The sequence below is a fragment of the Ammodytes marinus genome, assembly GCF_949987685.1.
Source record: "Ammodytes marinus genome assembly, chromosome: 6".
Taxonomy (NCBI): Eukaryota; Metazoa; Chordata; class Actinopteri; order Uranoscopiformes; family Ammodytidae; genus Ammodytes; species Ammodytes marinus.
Genome location: NC_137235.1, coordinates 8,545,393 through 8,561,882, shown reverse-complemented (window position 1 = coordinate 8,561,882; position 16,490 = coordinate 8,545,393). Strand labels below are relative to the sequence as shown.

At 41.8% G+C, this 16,490-nt stretch overlaps 2 protein-coding genes across 2 annotated transcripts; both read right to left on the bottom strand.

The window, feature by feature from the left end:
* Positions 1-3,156: 3,156 nt before the first annotated feature.
* LOC307251583 (monocyte to macrophage differentiation factor 2-like) lies at positions 3,157-9,132 on the bottom strand (the record flags this gene model as incomplete). Its single annotated transcript, XM_080028958.1, has 7 exons — positions 9,043-9,132; positions 5,453-5,534; positions 4,938-5,098; positions 4,267-4,341; positions 4,073-4,174; positions 3,452-3,521; positions 3,157-3,360 (listed from the first exon to the last, which is right to left on the bottom strand). Exons 1-7 carry the CDS (start codon positions 9,054-9,056, stop codon positions 3,157-3,159), a joined length of 708 nt encoding a protein of 235 aa, XP_079885084.1. The 5' UTR covers positions 9,057-9,132.
* Positions 9,133-10,138: 1,006 nt separating this feature from the next.
* On the bottom strand, positions 10,139-15,705 carry arpc1b (actin related protein 2/3 complex, subunit 1B). Its single transcript, XM_080028932.1, has 10 exons — positions 15,507-15,705; positions 14,812-14,955; positions 13,930-14,034; positions 13,190-13,412; positions 12,972-13,079; positions 12,233-12,469; positions 11,991-12,066; positions 11,326-11,525; positions 10,824-10,914; positions 10,139-10,558 (listed from the first exon to the last, which is right to left on the bottom strand). The coding sequence occupies exons 2-10, from the start codon at positions 14,873-14,875 to the stop codon at positions 10,520-10,522; spliced, it is 1,143 nt and encodes a 380-aa protein (XP_079885058.1). The 5' UTR covers positions 14,876-14,955; positions 15,507-15,705; the 3' UTR covers positions 10,139-10,519.
* Positions 15,706-16,490: the final 785 nt, after the last annotated feature.

The following is a 16,490-nucleotide window of genomic DNA, read 5'->3' as shown; positions in this document are numbered from 1 at the left end:
GAAATAGAAAAGATAAAAGCATTGTTGGCATCATATAGGCTTGTCACAGCACAAAGCACCACAGACACAAAAAACCCAATGTGAAACCTAGAGAGAAAAAAAACATGAGATAATATAATCGGTCTCTTACAACCAGAATAAATAATTAAATAACACCAGCAGCACTGAAAACAGAGTCAGCAGCTCCACAATCACAGAGCGTCTATAAACAATGTACAGAGGGTCCATGGAGGCTCCATGGAGAGTTTATCAAACTCTATACAAGTCAGGTGGGCACTGTATGTCTGAATGACACAGATATAATAACTAAGACAAGACAGACAACACGTCAATCCCTCAAATACTTCATCTCATTATAATGTGGAGTCAAAATACCAGCTTTGATAGGATATAATACTTTGAGTACTCCAAACCCATTAACACTCAATCATTTGGTGTTTCTCTGAGACTCAAGTAAACACTTAAGAGTACAAATATGAAAATTCACTCGTAAATTTGAGAATATAGCTGAAAGTGAGTGTCATTCCATACAGAGATATCCACAGTGTGACAAATGCAATCCCTAAACCACTACTATGAAAATAAAAGTGTTGACGGACTTTATGTCCACTCCCTAATGACTAAAAGAGGTTCTGCACAGCTTCTCATTTCTTAAAATGTTTTGAAGATTTGTTCTATACTACTTGGATGACGTTATTTGTTACCTTTGCCCCAAACGTATCTCTATGAAGAAGTGTAAAGTTTGTAGATAACAAGTGATTTTTCACTTTTCTTTTAGGTGTGGTTGGATCCATTGACATTGTAATAAGTAAGGCAATTTCTGCTTTCCATAATTTCTCTATAACTACTGCATGAAAAAAACCTGGCACATTCATCTCCAAAGTGTTTATCACAGTGTTCTTTTATGCAACTTTAGAGGGTGGTTAAGCTTTTGGTACTTCCGAATTATAATCTTCAAACCTGCTGCTGTAGTATCTGCAGTGTTTGTTTGTCAATTTCCGTCTGCTTTCAAGCTTTTCCCTGGTTATTTCTCATACATTTTCCCTATATGTAAGGCTTGCAGAAAACGTTTGGGACTGCTGCCCTACTTGGGAGAAGTGAGTTAAGCAAGTGAAGCTGTACGGAGTGGTGCCAGACCAGTATTTAAAAATCAGCATCACAGCTGTTTGATGCTGCAGCCTGCGCCCGAACAACCGGAGCAGCTTTGGTGGTCCTTGAAGGTTGCTTCACAGGCTTTTAAGCCCAAATGATCCAAATCAAATCAAATGGGAGACAGACCGCAGATGAACAGATGGTTTTCAGAATTTTACACCTTTAGGAAGTGTCCTCTAGCCGCATTCATCACACTATACATGTCCGTCCAATACAACGTGTGCCATCACATACTGTACACACACAAGTTAACACTTAGATTACATACATGTTTCAAATATCCTTGTTATGTGTTCAAGGTTCATGCGATCACGTGTAAACATAGACTCAGCCGATGAAAGGCTTTGGATTCATGGGAGTCAGATTGTATAGGATACACACACGCACGGCGCGCACGCATGTGTGCGCGCACACACACACACACACACACACACACACACACACACACACACCTGAGATGCCTTAATATTGGGCCAGATTGTTCAACAATACTATAGCTTCAGTTTCCTTTCAAGTGTGAGATGTATGTGGTAGTAGTGTGCTATCAGTTACGGCAGTAAGTCAGTCTTCTGGCAGTGCTGAGTCAGACAGTGGTTCACCCATGTAGCTTTGACCAAACTCAATGAATAGAGTCCCATTCATTAGGTTAAATATGATGAAGATAATCAGCTGACACTATAATTACATTAGAATAAAATATAGATGAAGTCAACATATACCGCACTTCATTGATAAGTATACACCGTATAAATCGTACTGATGACATCTTCACTCACAAAACCTAATCAGGAACAGTTAACTATTAGATTTCAGTAATTATGCTTGATAATCTAGTGTGCACACCCTGGTAAAGGTGAAAGCACACAGGTTAAGTCTCCAAGGAAACCATGAGTATATGCATGTTAAACATAAATAAAGACCATTCTACATCAATGCTTGATTTGGATTTCACACTTAATCACTGACTGAAGCAACCGCTGTTAAACCATACAGTATACTACAGTATAGATAGCACAACTAATAACAATAACTGTAATAACACTATAGCACGCTGAATCTGAATAAATTACTGATGTCGCAACCTCCTAAATACTGACCAAATCCACACCTTCTGTTAATGATGATCATTTTTCTTTTCTTTTTAAAATAATATCATAAATCTAATCACGGTGGTTAAGTCAGCTGATGGTAAACATTGTCCTCCTCTTGACAATAGGACAATGCCTTCAATTCAGCTCATCAACACTGAATCTGAACGTGCACCACAGAGAATAGTATATTTTAACCCCTGATCATTGGAATGAAATCAAAGTTTCCTGCAAAAAATCATTTGAAATTAAACTAAAATGGACTGGTAACAAAATGAAGAAAATCCTAAAACAAATCAAGGGCTGCCTCCTTTGAAGTTCAGAGCTTTCTTTAACGACAGACTGAGAGCTTGTTTCAAAGCAAAGTCTCAAGATCACAAAACACTTTGTTATTACCAGAATCCTACAATCCATGTTGTGCCAGGCACGGTGCGTTCAAATATCCTCAACAACTCATAAAGATGACTCATAAGCATCATATTTACCAGGTGTTTGACATCAGGTTGTCACCATTAAAAAAGCAAGTGCAGGATGTAATTAAAACCTCAGTATGTTAGCATTGTCACTGTGATCATGTTAGCTTGGAGATGTTGCATTTAGCTCAAAGCACAAGTTCAGCTTCAAAGAGGAGCTTGTGTGGCTGTAGTCTTTAAGTGTTGGTACATCTTTGACGGCCGATTGAGTGCAACTTCATTAACATGGACCTGTTTGACTTTTATGAGTTGAGGAGAATCACCTGAATGCACCATTAGGTTTTTTAACTGTGAAGCTTCACCTTCTCCTTTGGGGAGGAGGTTAAGTGGCATACTTGAATTTTTCAAAGATGGCAGCCCCTCTATCGGGACACAGCTCATCAACACCCCCTTGAAGCTGCTCAAACACGGGAGCTATACTTCTTGTGAGGTCAGCGCTGATGTCATCTGGAGGTCTGGACCTGATTGGGCGGCTGGGCATAGAGGTACTTCCAGATGGCGTAGTAGTGTATGGCTGCTCCCATAGCTACAAACAGGTGCCAAATGGCATGAGCGAAAGGGACAATGCCATCACTTTTGAAGAAGACCATCCCCAGACAGTAGCAGGCTCCGCCCATCAGCAACTCATACAACCCCGACTGCTCTGGCTAGGAGGAAGCAGACATGTAATTAGGTTTTAAAGACATTTACAACGAGGAATTGACAGAACCTCAAAGATGACCAAATGAGCACACTCACCATTGAGAGGATGACCAAGGCAGGAAAAACTCCCATCACCGTATAGCAGATCAACTCCATGATTTTATACCTGAAACACAAAGGAATTTTTCAGCTTGGAAGATATATAAACTGGTCTCGTGGCTGAATGTGATACTATACCTCTCCTCTACTTCACTGATACAATGTTATACTCTGTGTAGGAGGGTTTTCACCTCTAATCCTTTATGTTTTAAATGGTGGTTGACGTTAAAACAACCACTGTTTGTAGACTGACCTTTCATACTTATTGTATCAGTGTAGTTACTGACATTAGCAAATGGATTTGGACAAAGCCGCAACAACACAGTTTACAATTTTGTTCATCTGCCTCAACAAATTACCCTGTGCAAAACTACCACTGATGCTTTTCCATTTCCTGCACAATAATCGCAGATTTAATGTCAAGGCGGTGATAGGCTTTTACTGTGAAAACCAAAGTGTTAATAGCTTTCTTGTTGAAAAATATGGACTGAATATTTTTGTTTTGAAGAGAACCTTATGAAAATATACATAAATTAACTCCATTTCGTCCCACATTAGATGGAAATACAGGGGGAAAGTCCAACACTGTTGAAACTGGATGGATATGTTTGAACTGACCTCTCATGAAAGAAGAAGACGTAGGTGGTTCCTAAAGACGCCATGATCCACACCAGCCAGCGCATGTGACTGGCCCAGGGACCCAGCTCACGCAGGTTCAGCCTAGTAACGCACCAACAGGAACAAATAACTACACGCACTGTATATACCAGGCACATAAATACATACACATGGATCGGGACTCATTTGTTTACCACGGGGCGTAGGAGGCAGCAATGAAGAAATAGATCACCATCCTGTCACACATGTGGAAACAGTGCTCCACAGACCTGAAGAGAGAGAGAGACCAAACAGCCTCGTCATGACAACTTTATTAGGAATACCTTGCTAGTACCAGGTTGGACTACCTTTGACCTTCAGAACTGCCTTAATTATTTTGTGTTGTGCGTTCAGGGATGGTATTCTGCAAACCTTGGTTTTAACGAGTGGTTATTTGAGTTACAGTTGCCTTTCAATCATATCGAACCAGTCTGCCCATTCTCCTCTCGATTTGAACTTCAGAAAGTTGTCTTGACCACGTCTACATGCCTGAATGCATTGAGTTTCTGCAATGTGATTGGCTGAGTAGCTAAATATGTTAACAAGAAAATGACCTTTCTTGTTAACCTAATAAAGTGGAAGTTTAAGTGTGTATTTGTTCCAGTGTGAGTCAATGACAGGAGGGATAGTGTTCAAGACATGCCAAAGAACTTCTCCTCAGTGTGTACTGTGAAAGAAGCAGCCTTTTTCTAAGTGTCATGATCTGCTATATCTTTTAATCGTATACATCCTCTGAAATATACTATCTAGGTTGAAACGTGTTTGTGTGTGTGTGTGTGTGTGTGTGTGTGTGTGTGTGTGTGTGTGTGTGTGTGTGTGTGTGTACCGTAGGTGGCTCTTCTTCCAGGCCACAGTGTGGAACAGGGTGGAGATGATGAAGAGTGAGCTCAGCCCCGCCCCGTACACCCAGGCCGACAGCTGCTCCCATTGGTCCTCCGACTGGAAGTGCAACAGTGAGCTGCCGAGCAGGCTGGGGATTATCCATAACTAAATGAATGCATAACATAAATGAAACATGAGACACATAAGATACAAAAACATGCAGAATAAACTGAAGCCCAGTGCACCATGTGGGCGTAGATTTTTTAAAAAAAGATCTGTGGAGGTGTCTCTCTGCAAATCTGTTATGTGATTCTGCCGCATGTTCTTTTCCATGTTTTATTTGTGTGAGGTTAATGATGACTTTGTGTGGTCTGTGAGTGTGTGTGTGTGTGTGTGTGTGTGTGTGTTCGTGTGTGTGTGTGTGTGTGTGTGTGTGTGTGTTCGTGTGTGTGTGTGTGTGTGTTCGTGTGTTCGTGTGTGTGTGTGTGTGTGTGTGTGCGTGTGTGTGTGTGCATTCACCGCATGCGTGGCACAGTTGGCAGCATGCTCATATTCTGTGGGCTGGTATCTCTTGTGAGGAGGAACACGGTTGTTCATAAACCTGGAATCATCAGAAATGAAGTATAAGGGAATCAAGTTTATATACTTCAATTCGTTAATTAATCTGAACTAAAAATATTCAATGGCAATTTAGTTGTGGCTACATGATGCAACAATGACACAAACTGTATTCTACACACACTGGCAGAAATGAAAATATAACAAGAACATTTTCAAATAAATTAAAGAATACAATTAAATGACGTCTTTAAAGGCAGCATTTGTGGCAATGACTAGCGTTTAATTTGGTCTATTTTAAATGTATTTGTTTCTTAATGTCCTAAAGCAATGTGGAGTATCTTTTACTTTTGTATCCATTAGTGTCTAAATGGTACTCATACTATTTCACCCCATCCTGTCCTTTCACTTTGCAATTCTAGATCATGCTTCTACTTGTTGCCATGACTGCTGTTGCCTGGCGACACTGGGTAACCACGGACCAGCTGAATCAGAGGGTTTGGTCCTGATGGTCCCATTCATAAACAATTCACATGTGCAGATATGAAGTGCCATGTTCACTCACATATACACGCATGATATGAAGTGCATGTTCACTCACATATACAGGCATGTATCTAAATCTTAGATCTGTCCCCAAACAAACTGCGCATGAGGAAAGCCCTCCGTCAGTGATGTCACTGTTGTCATGGAAACCACCGAGCAGGGATTGTCTTCTTTTTTTTCTTCTTCCTTCCACACACGAGAAAACTCCTTGTTCCTTTCATCTTTCTTTTCCTAGTCTCTTGCATCTCCCTCTCTCCTCTTCCCCGACCATGTCTCCTGTCTGCTTCCCCATGATTAGATTAACATGCAGGAGAGAAAACAAAGAAGTCCACGTACACACGCAATAAACACACACACACACACACACACACACACACACAAACCACAACCCCTCCCTATTTTTATGCTGCATCTTGCAGAGCTATATTTCATAAGAGACCTAGATTTAGTGATGTTTCTTTCTGTAACAACACACACACACACACATATTCACCCACACGTACCATTCTGATTGGTTGGATGCCATCAAAGGGAATACCATTCAGATTAAAAATGCATATAAATATATATATTTTTATGCATGGGACGATCAATTGATTCATCCAAACCCTAAGGATGTCAGCCAAATGTAGAAACACAGACGATCAAATACCAAACAGCAGCAACCTTACAAATATACACACATCACATTAAGATGTGCATGTATGAGCCAACGCTGCGCACAGAATACAGAACGTGTCAGCTCAAGTGGAGTCAGATTCCCCCTGCATTTGTCCACCTTCTACTGCTGTGATGTTGCACAACAGCGTCAAACATTAGAACACCATGTTTCCCTTCGACATGTCGGCTGTCTCAAACCTTTTTAAATCATATATGTGACACTGCTGATCCTTAGATACAGACGCACACAAGATAAGACTGATGTAGGTGGTGAAAATCCACCTCACATACTCACAAAAATGATGGGGAGAACATCTTATCAAACATGCCTCATCCTTTCTTCCCCCTACATTGTGCTCCTGTTAAGGCAGCTGTTTTTAGAGTGACACTCATTCAGAGATATTAATATGAACTGACCCAGCACTGAAACACGCCATTCTGTCCCAAATAAAACAAAAAAAAAAGGCTTCCTCTCCTTGTATCCAGCACGCACACTGTCCGACTGGCTAGTTCTTTAGTGTGTGTGTGTGTGTGTGTGTGTGTGTGTGTGTGTGTGTGTGTGTGTGTGTGTGTGTGTATTTGTGTGTGTGCAGCAGTCGTTGTCGGGTCATTAATGATTTCATCAAGCTGGCTGATAACTACCATGCCTAAGGCCAGGCAGAGGAAGATACTAACTGAGCGTTGAGGAGCAGAGCTACACAAACATCATGATAACTCCTCACGTACGACAGCAGGATGGACAGACAGAACGCATTCTGCTTCACTCGTCTTATTGAACCACTGACACCATGGCCTCAGTCCAGTAATGGTGAACACAAATCCATCTTACAGGCTATTTCATGGTCTAGCAAATCTTTCTCTTTGTGCAAGCACATCAAGTGTATACAGCAGGAAACAGGAAGTGAAATGTAAACAGAAGGGGATGTTTCTGCAACAATGTTGACAATGAAAATGCAAGGAATTTCTCTTCTCATTGATTTTGTCACTGTGAATTAAAATAAATTTTTGTTATTGTGTCAGATACAGTTGGTGAGGAAAAACAAGCATTTTGAAGATGGTAATCAATAAATTGATTCATCAAAATAAAACGGTAATGAAGATATCCATTGGTGGTGGATACCCTATTTCTGTTGGATGGATGAAATGTTGAAATAATCCAGCAGATGACAGGAGGTAGGCTTTGTTAAATCGGTCATATTTATATTTGTCTATTTATGTTTTAAATAAAAAAAATTCTGTGTTAAATTAGTTCGAAAAACAAATTGAGATATGTGACATTTTCAAACTCCATGTTTCGCATGATGCGATTAGTCTTCCAAAATCCCCAACATTTTTAAAATTAGCATCGCATTTTCACATTTGAAAGATTAAATCTGACCGTTATTTACCGTTATTTTCTTACGATTGATCAATTATCAAAATTGTGGATGATTAATTTTTTGTGTGTCCTTATATGGCAGCTGTATGCGATCATCTAAAACTCATATCATATCTTATAAAACTTCAACATGACAGTTTTGTCCACAGCATCAGTCCATAGCATGACAACACATTAAAGGCAGACTTTCCACTCATAGATGCATGTCTGATTGGAAGTGTTAGCTGAGGGGCTTTAGCTGCCCATTTACAATGTGTAAATGTGTCTGCTCTGGTGTTGTAACGATTTTGACAATCGATATATTGTTTCAGTCGAAAAATGTGTTAATATATGATTGCTTATCTCTGTTTTAAATCAGTGTAAATTTCATCTATGTAGGTTATAGGCCATGTGCTGTTTCAGATGTCACCCTCAGCTCTGGGGTACTTGGCCTATACGTAGCCTACTATCAAACAATTCATTAATCGAAAAAGCAAACAGCACATTTACTGGGATTGAAAATTAAATTGCCAGTTGTACCCCTGCATGGTCTGCTCTGAGTGACCTCTTGCTAAGACCCATCGACCACAACAACCAAGACTGCATAGATGCGCAATGCAAGTCAAAATGTAAATCCGAGAGAGGATAGTGTGTGTCTGTGTGGCCTACTGTGTGTTTCAAGAAAAGAGTGTGCACGCAGAAAGACAGAAGAGACAGCAAGATGATGACGAAGAGGAGGAGGAGGAGGAGGAGGAGGGGATGGCAGGTGTGTGTGTGTGTTAATGAGGAATGCTTGTCATTCAAATAAACCCTACTACAAGATTATTACATCCGCAGTCATAAGACGATAGGTTGAAATGTAATGTTGACTCTTACAACAGATCATTCCCATCAGCATCCTCCTCCTATAATAATAATACGGATTCTAATTATTCATTATATTATTATGGTAGGCTAGGCTATTCTTATACCAAAAAACGACACCTACCTTACAAGATTCATTTACAGTGGAAATAAGCAACAGTTGACAGCAGACAGACAGTATATGGCCAAAGCCTGAATTCCCTCTTGATTGTCGGGCGCAATAATCGCCGCGATGTGATCAGGTCGTGATAGGGTTGGACCGGGCAGGTTTAGTGACGTGAGGTGACGAGCATCGTCTTATCTTCATCTCAAACAGCACCGGGAGACGGATCATTCATCCCGACGCAGCTGCCTCCAGAGGCTCCAATCCGGAAGTGTGGGCGGCGGGGAGGGATGGTCTATGGTGGAGGCAGAGGTTTTTTTCTCCTGCACAGCGGTGTGGATGCTGGTGGTCTCTCTTTCTCTCTCTCTCTCTCTCTCTCTCTCTCTCTCTCTCTCTCTCTCCAGCCGCCGCTTCACCTCATCACGACTCAGTAAGGAAGGCTGTTTCTCGTCACTGAACGCTGCCACATCAGTTTCTGTTGGACTGGAAATCTGTGGCGATGTGTTTTGTCGTTGCGTGCAGTTTCCGTGTCTTCCGCTGGGGGGAGACGCAGGCGTGGAGATGGAGGCTGGTTGTTGATAATGATAACAATAGTAATACTACTAACAATACAAATGTCTACTTAAACTACTACTTATAATACTAGTAAGGGGCGCTCAGAACAATGTAACCTACCCTAGGCATATACGTATTCCTTTTGTGGTTGTGGAGGAGCTTTGTTAAGTCTGAAAAAATATCACCTGGTGACGTCATAGTGATGTCATCAGGACTAAATGGAATTTTGAATGGAGATTGTCCATTGAAAGTACAATTTAGTCCAGAACTAGGCTTAATCCATGTCTGTGAAACCGGCCCATAGTCAAATAAGCATTATTGGAAATATAGGATTCAGTAGTTTTGGATCTGCTTTAATTTTGACCATTTCATTTTTAGAGAGTGCCCTTCAAGCAGGAGAGGCTGGAAACAACTGATTCACACACACACACACACACACACACACACACACACACACACACACACACACACACACACACACACACACACACACACACACACACACACACACACACACACACACACACACACACACACAAACACACCTGTAATGAACCAAGCATTGTAGAGTATAACAGAAATTATTTATTAAATGCATATTATGACCAGCATAAGCTTTAAAAAAATACTGTAGCCCTTCATCATGATTAATATAAAAATTCCTGCTTTAAGCATTCAGCTCAGACTGGGCTCTCTGTGATTATAATCATTATGTACCGTTTGCAGACCTGTGGTCAGTCCCTCCTGAGTGTTGACAGCTCAGCAAAGAGCTTCAGAGGGATTACAAACAATATATGACCCAAGTCCGATCGTTTAACTTGTACAGTATATAAAAAATGCCCGATTAAAATAGAGGCCATGAAGCTTTGTGTAATAAGGCAGCAGTTTTCCTTCATATCTCCAGAAGATAATATACTTTGAGCGCAGTAATGGAAACTTTGGTTCAGACTATCTTCAAGTTCTTCATCGCAGTCTCCAGAGTCTGAAAAAGAAAAAGCGTGAAATATTTTTAAAACAATTGTATGGGAACACATCATCAGGATATTAGACAAGGTGACCCACATTAGTGTAGCTTGTGTAATCTCTGCAACATGTGTCTTGTGAGTGTGTGTGTGTGTGTGTGTGTGTATGTGTGTGTGTATGTGTGTGTGTGTGTGTGTGTGTGTGTGTGTGTGTGTGTGTGTGTGTGTATGTGTGTGTGTGTGTGTGTGTGTGTGTGTGTGTGTGTGTGTGTGTGTCTGTGTTACCTTGACATCCCAGAGACACATTCCTCCATCCATGCCGGTGGTGCAGAACTTGGTGCACTGGTTCCGTCCTCCTTCCAGCACTGAGATGTGGCTGAAATATTGTTGGAGACTGGTCAGACACTGTGCAGAGATGATTACAACGATGCATGGTGTACAGTATATGTAATGTGAAAAACAGGAGCCATTCTGTTGTGTTTTAAAAGTGAAATATTTCCAAGTGGAGACAGTTGTAGGAAGCTGAAAAGGCATTTCATTTAAAGTATGTCTTTAGTGAGTTTCCAAATTAAGAATGTTATATTTTCCTTCTTACCTGCAGAAATGAAGAGGAACATTTTATCACGTTATCTTACCATCATGTTCCAGAAGATGTCATGTTTTTAGAAACACAATCATCAGACATTTCTTCACTCAGAAATATAGGACTAAATAGAAAAAACCCAACATCTTTGAAAACTGATTCACAGTCCAGACTTAAAACATATTGTGTGTCCTCTCTCCCTACCTGATGCTGTTCTTGTGCACAGTGTTCAGGTCCTTCTCTGTGCTCTGGGTCTCTGAGGCTCTGCGGTCCAGGTTCTGGAAACGTTCCCTGGCACTGATGCCCTTCTGGGCCGCCTGCTTAGGAACATCCAGCTTTCCACCGAATGTCAAGCTGCCTTTGGCACTGTCGTACACAAACAGCACCGGATAACAGTCATGGCCCTGGACAGACAAAAAAAAAACACAGGAAAATGTAATCGAGTGGAGCTGGAAGATACCATGTTATGATATAACATCCCCTTTTTCTATAAATTACTTAATTAAATACTACCACTGGGTGGCGCCAAAGTCGAAGATGTTAAAACTTCACACAAAGTGTCTTTAAAGCAGACAATGTAACTTTAAAAGATGAGATAACACATTCTTCCACTGACATATGAACGATTCATTTATAAGCAATACATTACACACTTTCTCAAATTAAAAACACGCCAGCAAACTTAAGATTGATATTGCTTCGATGTAACTGACATTACTATAATTGTTTGTTGACTTTATGACATTTCTATTGTTCAGTGGATTTCCACACTCATAAACACACACATTAATTCATTTAGGTAAAATGAAATCTAAAATAAAACGACTCAAGCTATTCCAAAATATCTTTATTGGGTATTGAATACTCACAGCTGCCACTATGCTGTTCTCAGTGATGAAGGTGACACACAGCATAGGAAGGGTCTCAGAGCTCAGACTGTTCACCCTGGGGAGTCAGAAAAAAAGGTCAGAGTGCGCACACACACACTCACACACCTACTCACACGCACACACACACACTCACACACGCACACACACACTCACACGCACACACACTCACACGCACACACACACACTCACACACACACACAAACACACATGCCCTCTCTTACGTGCCGCTCTTGCCTCCCTCTGCGACGGACACAGTGGAGTCATGGGAGGTCCAGACCAGCCGGTTGCCTGAATGAGAGAAGCAGACGCTGTGCACCCAACCACCACCTCCGCCTGCAATCTGTCCTGCTGCTGCACAGCCGCCAGACTCAAACAACATCTCACCAAACGGCATCTTACTGCCCCAGGAAGTGGGACCAGGCTTTTCCTCCACCTCCTTAATGTAGGCAGAGAACACCCTGTGGGCCAGAAGGGTCAAGATATGAAGATAGGATGAAGGGAAGAGTGAAGGAGAAAAAGTGGAAGAAAACATGGTTGATCTTTGCGCCACCTCCACCCTAACTTTATTGATCGTTTATTCTGTGCTGTCTTTGTCTTGCATTTGTGTTTTAATTGTTTTAATCGTACAATGTCTTTGCAGTATTTTCTATATTCATACTGTAGGTCTCGGGTGGCTGTTTTGACTTCTGTGTTTATTCTTATAGATATTTTCTTTCTTTTATGCATTGTTTTAGGGAGCCTGAGACTCAACTTTAATTTCATCGCCAAGGACTGCTGCTGAAATTGTTTTGCACATACATTAACATTCTTGAATCTTGATTCTCTTCAATGTATGGGTTTGATTTGGAGAGTTACAACTGGTGGTTTAAGACACAAACAGAGAAGAAAAGTGCCAGTAGTAGTTGTAAGTACCACGTTAGTATTGTACTAACAAAGCTTCCTCTTTTGATTCTCTCATACCTGCATTTAAAGTCACAGGATCCAGCAGCCAGCAGCACATTGTTGGGATGCCAGTCCAGACTGAGGATGGTGGAGCGGATCGGCTTCTTGATGTGCTTACACACCCACCTGTAAGCAACACCACAGTATGCTGGAATATCCAAAATATACCGTTTCTAATAATCAAATGCAGCGTTTTACGTAAATGATGGAGATGAAGTTCTCCTGTAAAAGTTCACCAGTCATTTTCCTGCTCAAAGTAACAGATGGAGATGAGGCGTGAGCCGCTGCCTACAGCAAACTTGTTCTCTCGTGGCGACCACTTGACACAGCGAGCGGCGCGGTTGATCCTGAGGATGACCAGGGTGGGCTTCCATGAGCCCTCCTTAAGGGTCCACACGTAGGCGTTACGATCCGCTCCGCAAGTAACTATACGGTTACTGTCTGGAGCCCAGTCAATACCTGCGGGAGAAAGACAGCCTTGTTGATATCTTTTCGTTGTGCATGCATCAGGAAATATCTGCTCTCTCAAAACCACAATGTGTCATTTTCACACTTTGGTTTCTGTACAGAATAAAAAAAGCGAGCCACGACACATTCATTGGTCAGATTAAGATAAACTGTGAGGTGCGTTTTGTGACAGATGGACAGCGCCATGCTAACTGCGTCCCCCTGTTTAGTCTTTGTGCTACACTAAGATAACCAGCTGCTGGCTAATTTTGTCACGAAAGTCTCGACCAGAAGGCAAATAAAAGTATTTCTCTAAATGCTGAACTGCTCCTTTAAACCCTCCATTTCGTTAATTAGATGTCACCTATGATACCTATAGTGGATGTTATTATCAAACTATTTGCGACTTTAAGCAGCAAGAACTAAATTTTGGTATTTTCATCTGAACGTCTCTAAACTTTGTGGGAAACAAAAATAGAGGTAGCGGTGGTTATGAAAGTAAATCACATAGCGTGGGACTGTGTCTCACCTGTCACCTGCCCATTATGCTCCTTCAGCTCATGGATCTTGTTCCACTTGGTCCCATCCTTCTTGTAGATGTGGACCTCATGGTTGTTGGGGCACATGGCGATCTCTGCAGCACAAAAAACACATTGAAGTGCAATGTGCATCAGCAAAAGGGAACTACATCAGTGTGCTGGACAAAGTACAGAGTTTGTCAGTAAGTTGTTGACGATGGGCTGATCAGTGGAGCTGAACACAGAGCAGCTGACTGGATGCATGAGAAGAGAGAGAAAAACTGAACAAATACAGTATGTATCTGCCTGCAGGCCGCACACAGACACATGGTATCTTTAAATAGACAATGTGTGAGAACTGCGACCTTCCTTCCCATAATGCTGTAGCAAACTCATGCACATGTTTTAGTCAGCCGATGAGTCAGAAACAGTGTTTGTATGAGAGCAGCGGTGAGGGTGCTTCAGTGTGCGGTTTTGTTTTATTTTTTTGTGACTATGTCAGCATGTAAGTTGAGAGGAAACTACAACTGTACCTCTACGACTCGCTCACAGACGCATGTTACATCCGCTTTGCCCAGAAACCAAAGCTCTAAACGAAAAAACTGCCAAATATGGCAGTAGTTTCCTACAGCTAACGGAACACAGAAGCCTCTCAGAAAAAGGCCCCCGCCTTCACTGTTACAGGAAACAGGAAATACCTTCTACCACCTGGGAGCCAATCACATAGCTCTATTTGTTATAACACTAGCTGTTCTTTGGCACAGGCTCTCGGTGGAGTCAGATGTTCCTGTTATTAAAAGGATGTGCAGTTTGGAGATGAGAGGGACCAACTTAAAAGTCACAGAAACACAAGCCCAGAGAGTGACCAATCAGAGAAGGGCGAGCAGACTCACGAGTGCGATCCTTGTTCCAGGCATGGCAGCTAATTGGTTCCAGCAAGAAGCTATGGTACGCCATGGCCAATCAGGTGCTAGAGACAGACCAGGAAGTGGTGTGAGGAACCAGTGGCTGATGGGGCTGGGAGATAACTGTCACGTCTAGAAAAAAACAGAAGTCGTGTTATAGGGAAGAAGCAGAAAAGGGGAAAGAAAACATGCAACAAAGTGTCAAACAAAATCACATTAAAGAACTAAACAGTCAGAGTTGGTCCAGACTATTGGAGGTAGTTTGAGAAGTAAAACCGTCACCCATCAGCTGATTCGAACCTCCCGTGCACAGAAAAACACTGAACTTAATCTGGTTCAGATTGTGTTAATGAAAGCCAGACTTTCATAGGCATGAGAGCAATGATGCAGGTTAAGGGTAACACATGTTCCCCCCCACAAAACAAACTGTACAGCTAAAATACACGCCCAGGACACAAACACAGACGTCATCATATTCAGTTACTTCACATATGTATCTGTACTCTGAGTGAGTGTGTGTGGGTTGGCGTGCCCTTTTGCCACTTTCAGCTTTTTTTCCTGAAAATGCATTACACACTAACAAAGTATTTGTGTGTGTGTTTGTGCATGTGGGTGTATGTGTGAGCTTCCTGACATGTCTAAGCAAACTCAGTCAACTGTTAAATATTTTCTAGGCTACTTACCCTGAGGGCTGGACAGAGATGAATGGGTGAATAGCTGCAGAGCGAGAATAGAGAGAGAAAGAAAGAAAGAAAGATAGAGGGAGAGACTGAGAGAGGAAAGTGAAGACAGATCAAATGAGGATGAGGGTGTTCAGCTCGCGGACTCTGGCCAGTCAACGCGAACGCCAACGACAGAGTGAAGCTCAGGAAGCCGAAGAGAGAGAGAGAGAGAGGAGAGGTCATGGGAGGGGTTGAGGGGGAGGTGGAGGAGGGTATACAGTCAAGCTCTGAGGGGGGAGAGACATACAGGAAGTTGATGCAGCAGGCCTTTGTATGCTGAAGGCAGCAAGAGATCACGGGTGTGGGTGTGTAACATTACCAAAATGTGAGAGAATGGGAGTCACCTTTTTACATTTTATACAGACACAAAAAAGGAGAAAAGGGAAGTTTGAGAGGGATTCAGTAAAACTAGAAGGACAGGGGAGGAGCATGGACACAATGAAGTATTCTGCCATAGGGAGGAGGTAGAAACTGAGGGGGAGGCAAACACAAAACGTTTTTTGAAAGAAGAAGTAAACCCCGTATGAAGCATGAAAGACACAGAGGAGAAAGGGGAGGGACGTGTGGTCGCTTCTGCATAAAGAAAGAGGAAGAAGGAAAGGGGGAGGGAAGAAAAAAGGGAACTGCAAAGAGAGGGGGGGTAGGGGAGGTGGCAGGAGAGAAAAGTTGACCATACAATACATTTACTCATGTTTTTCATGTCACAAACTCAGTCTTTCTGCTGTCTACATATTTTAACTATACTACATACAGTATGTTAGATCCCCCCAGTTTTTCTCTTGACTTTTAAAATCAGCCATGGATGCTGACCTTGTTTATATATTTTTTTATCTGTGCTAGTCAAGGATTTCCTCACCAATTCACTCTCTTAAACACACCTTAACTTTTTACTTTTATCTTGTCTATTTACAGTGCGACCCTGGCAAGTTTTTCCAGAATAAATAC

Bases quoted from the DNA above. Each gene is read 5' to 3' on its own strand.
- arpc1b (XM_080028932.1), bottom strand. From the start codon at position 14,875: ATGGCGTACCATAGCTTCTTGCTGGAACCAATTAGCTGCCATGCCTGG. The intron at 12,067-12,232 runs GTAAGAGAGGGC...CTGACTCCCCAG, and splicing joins GAGGGAGGCAAGAGCGGCAC to GGTGAACAGTCTGAGCTCTG. The intron at 11,526-11,990 runs GTGAGTATTCAA...TTGTCTGTCCAG, and splicing joins AGAACAGCATAGTGGCAGCT to GGCCATGACTGTTATCCGGT.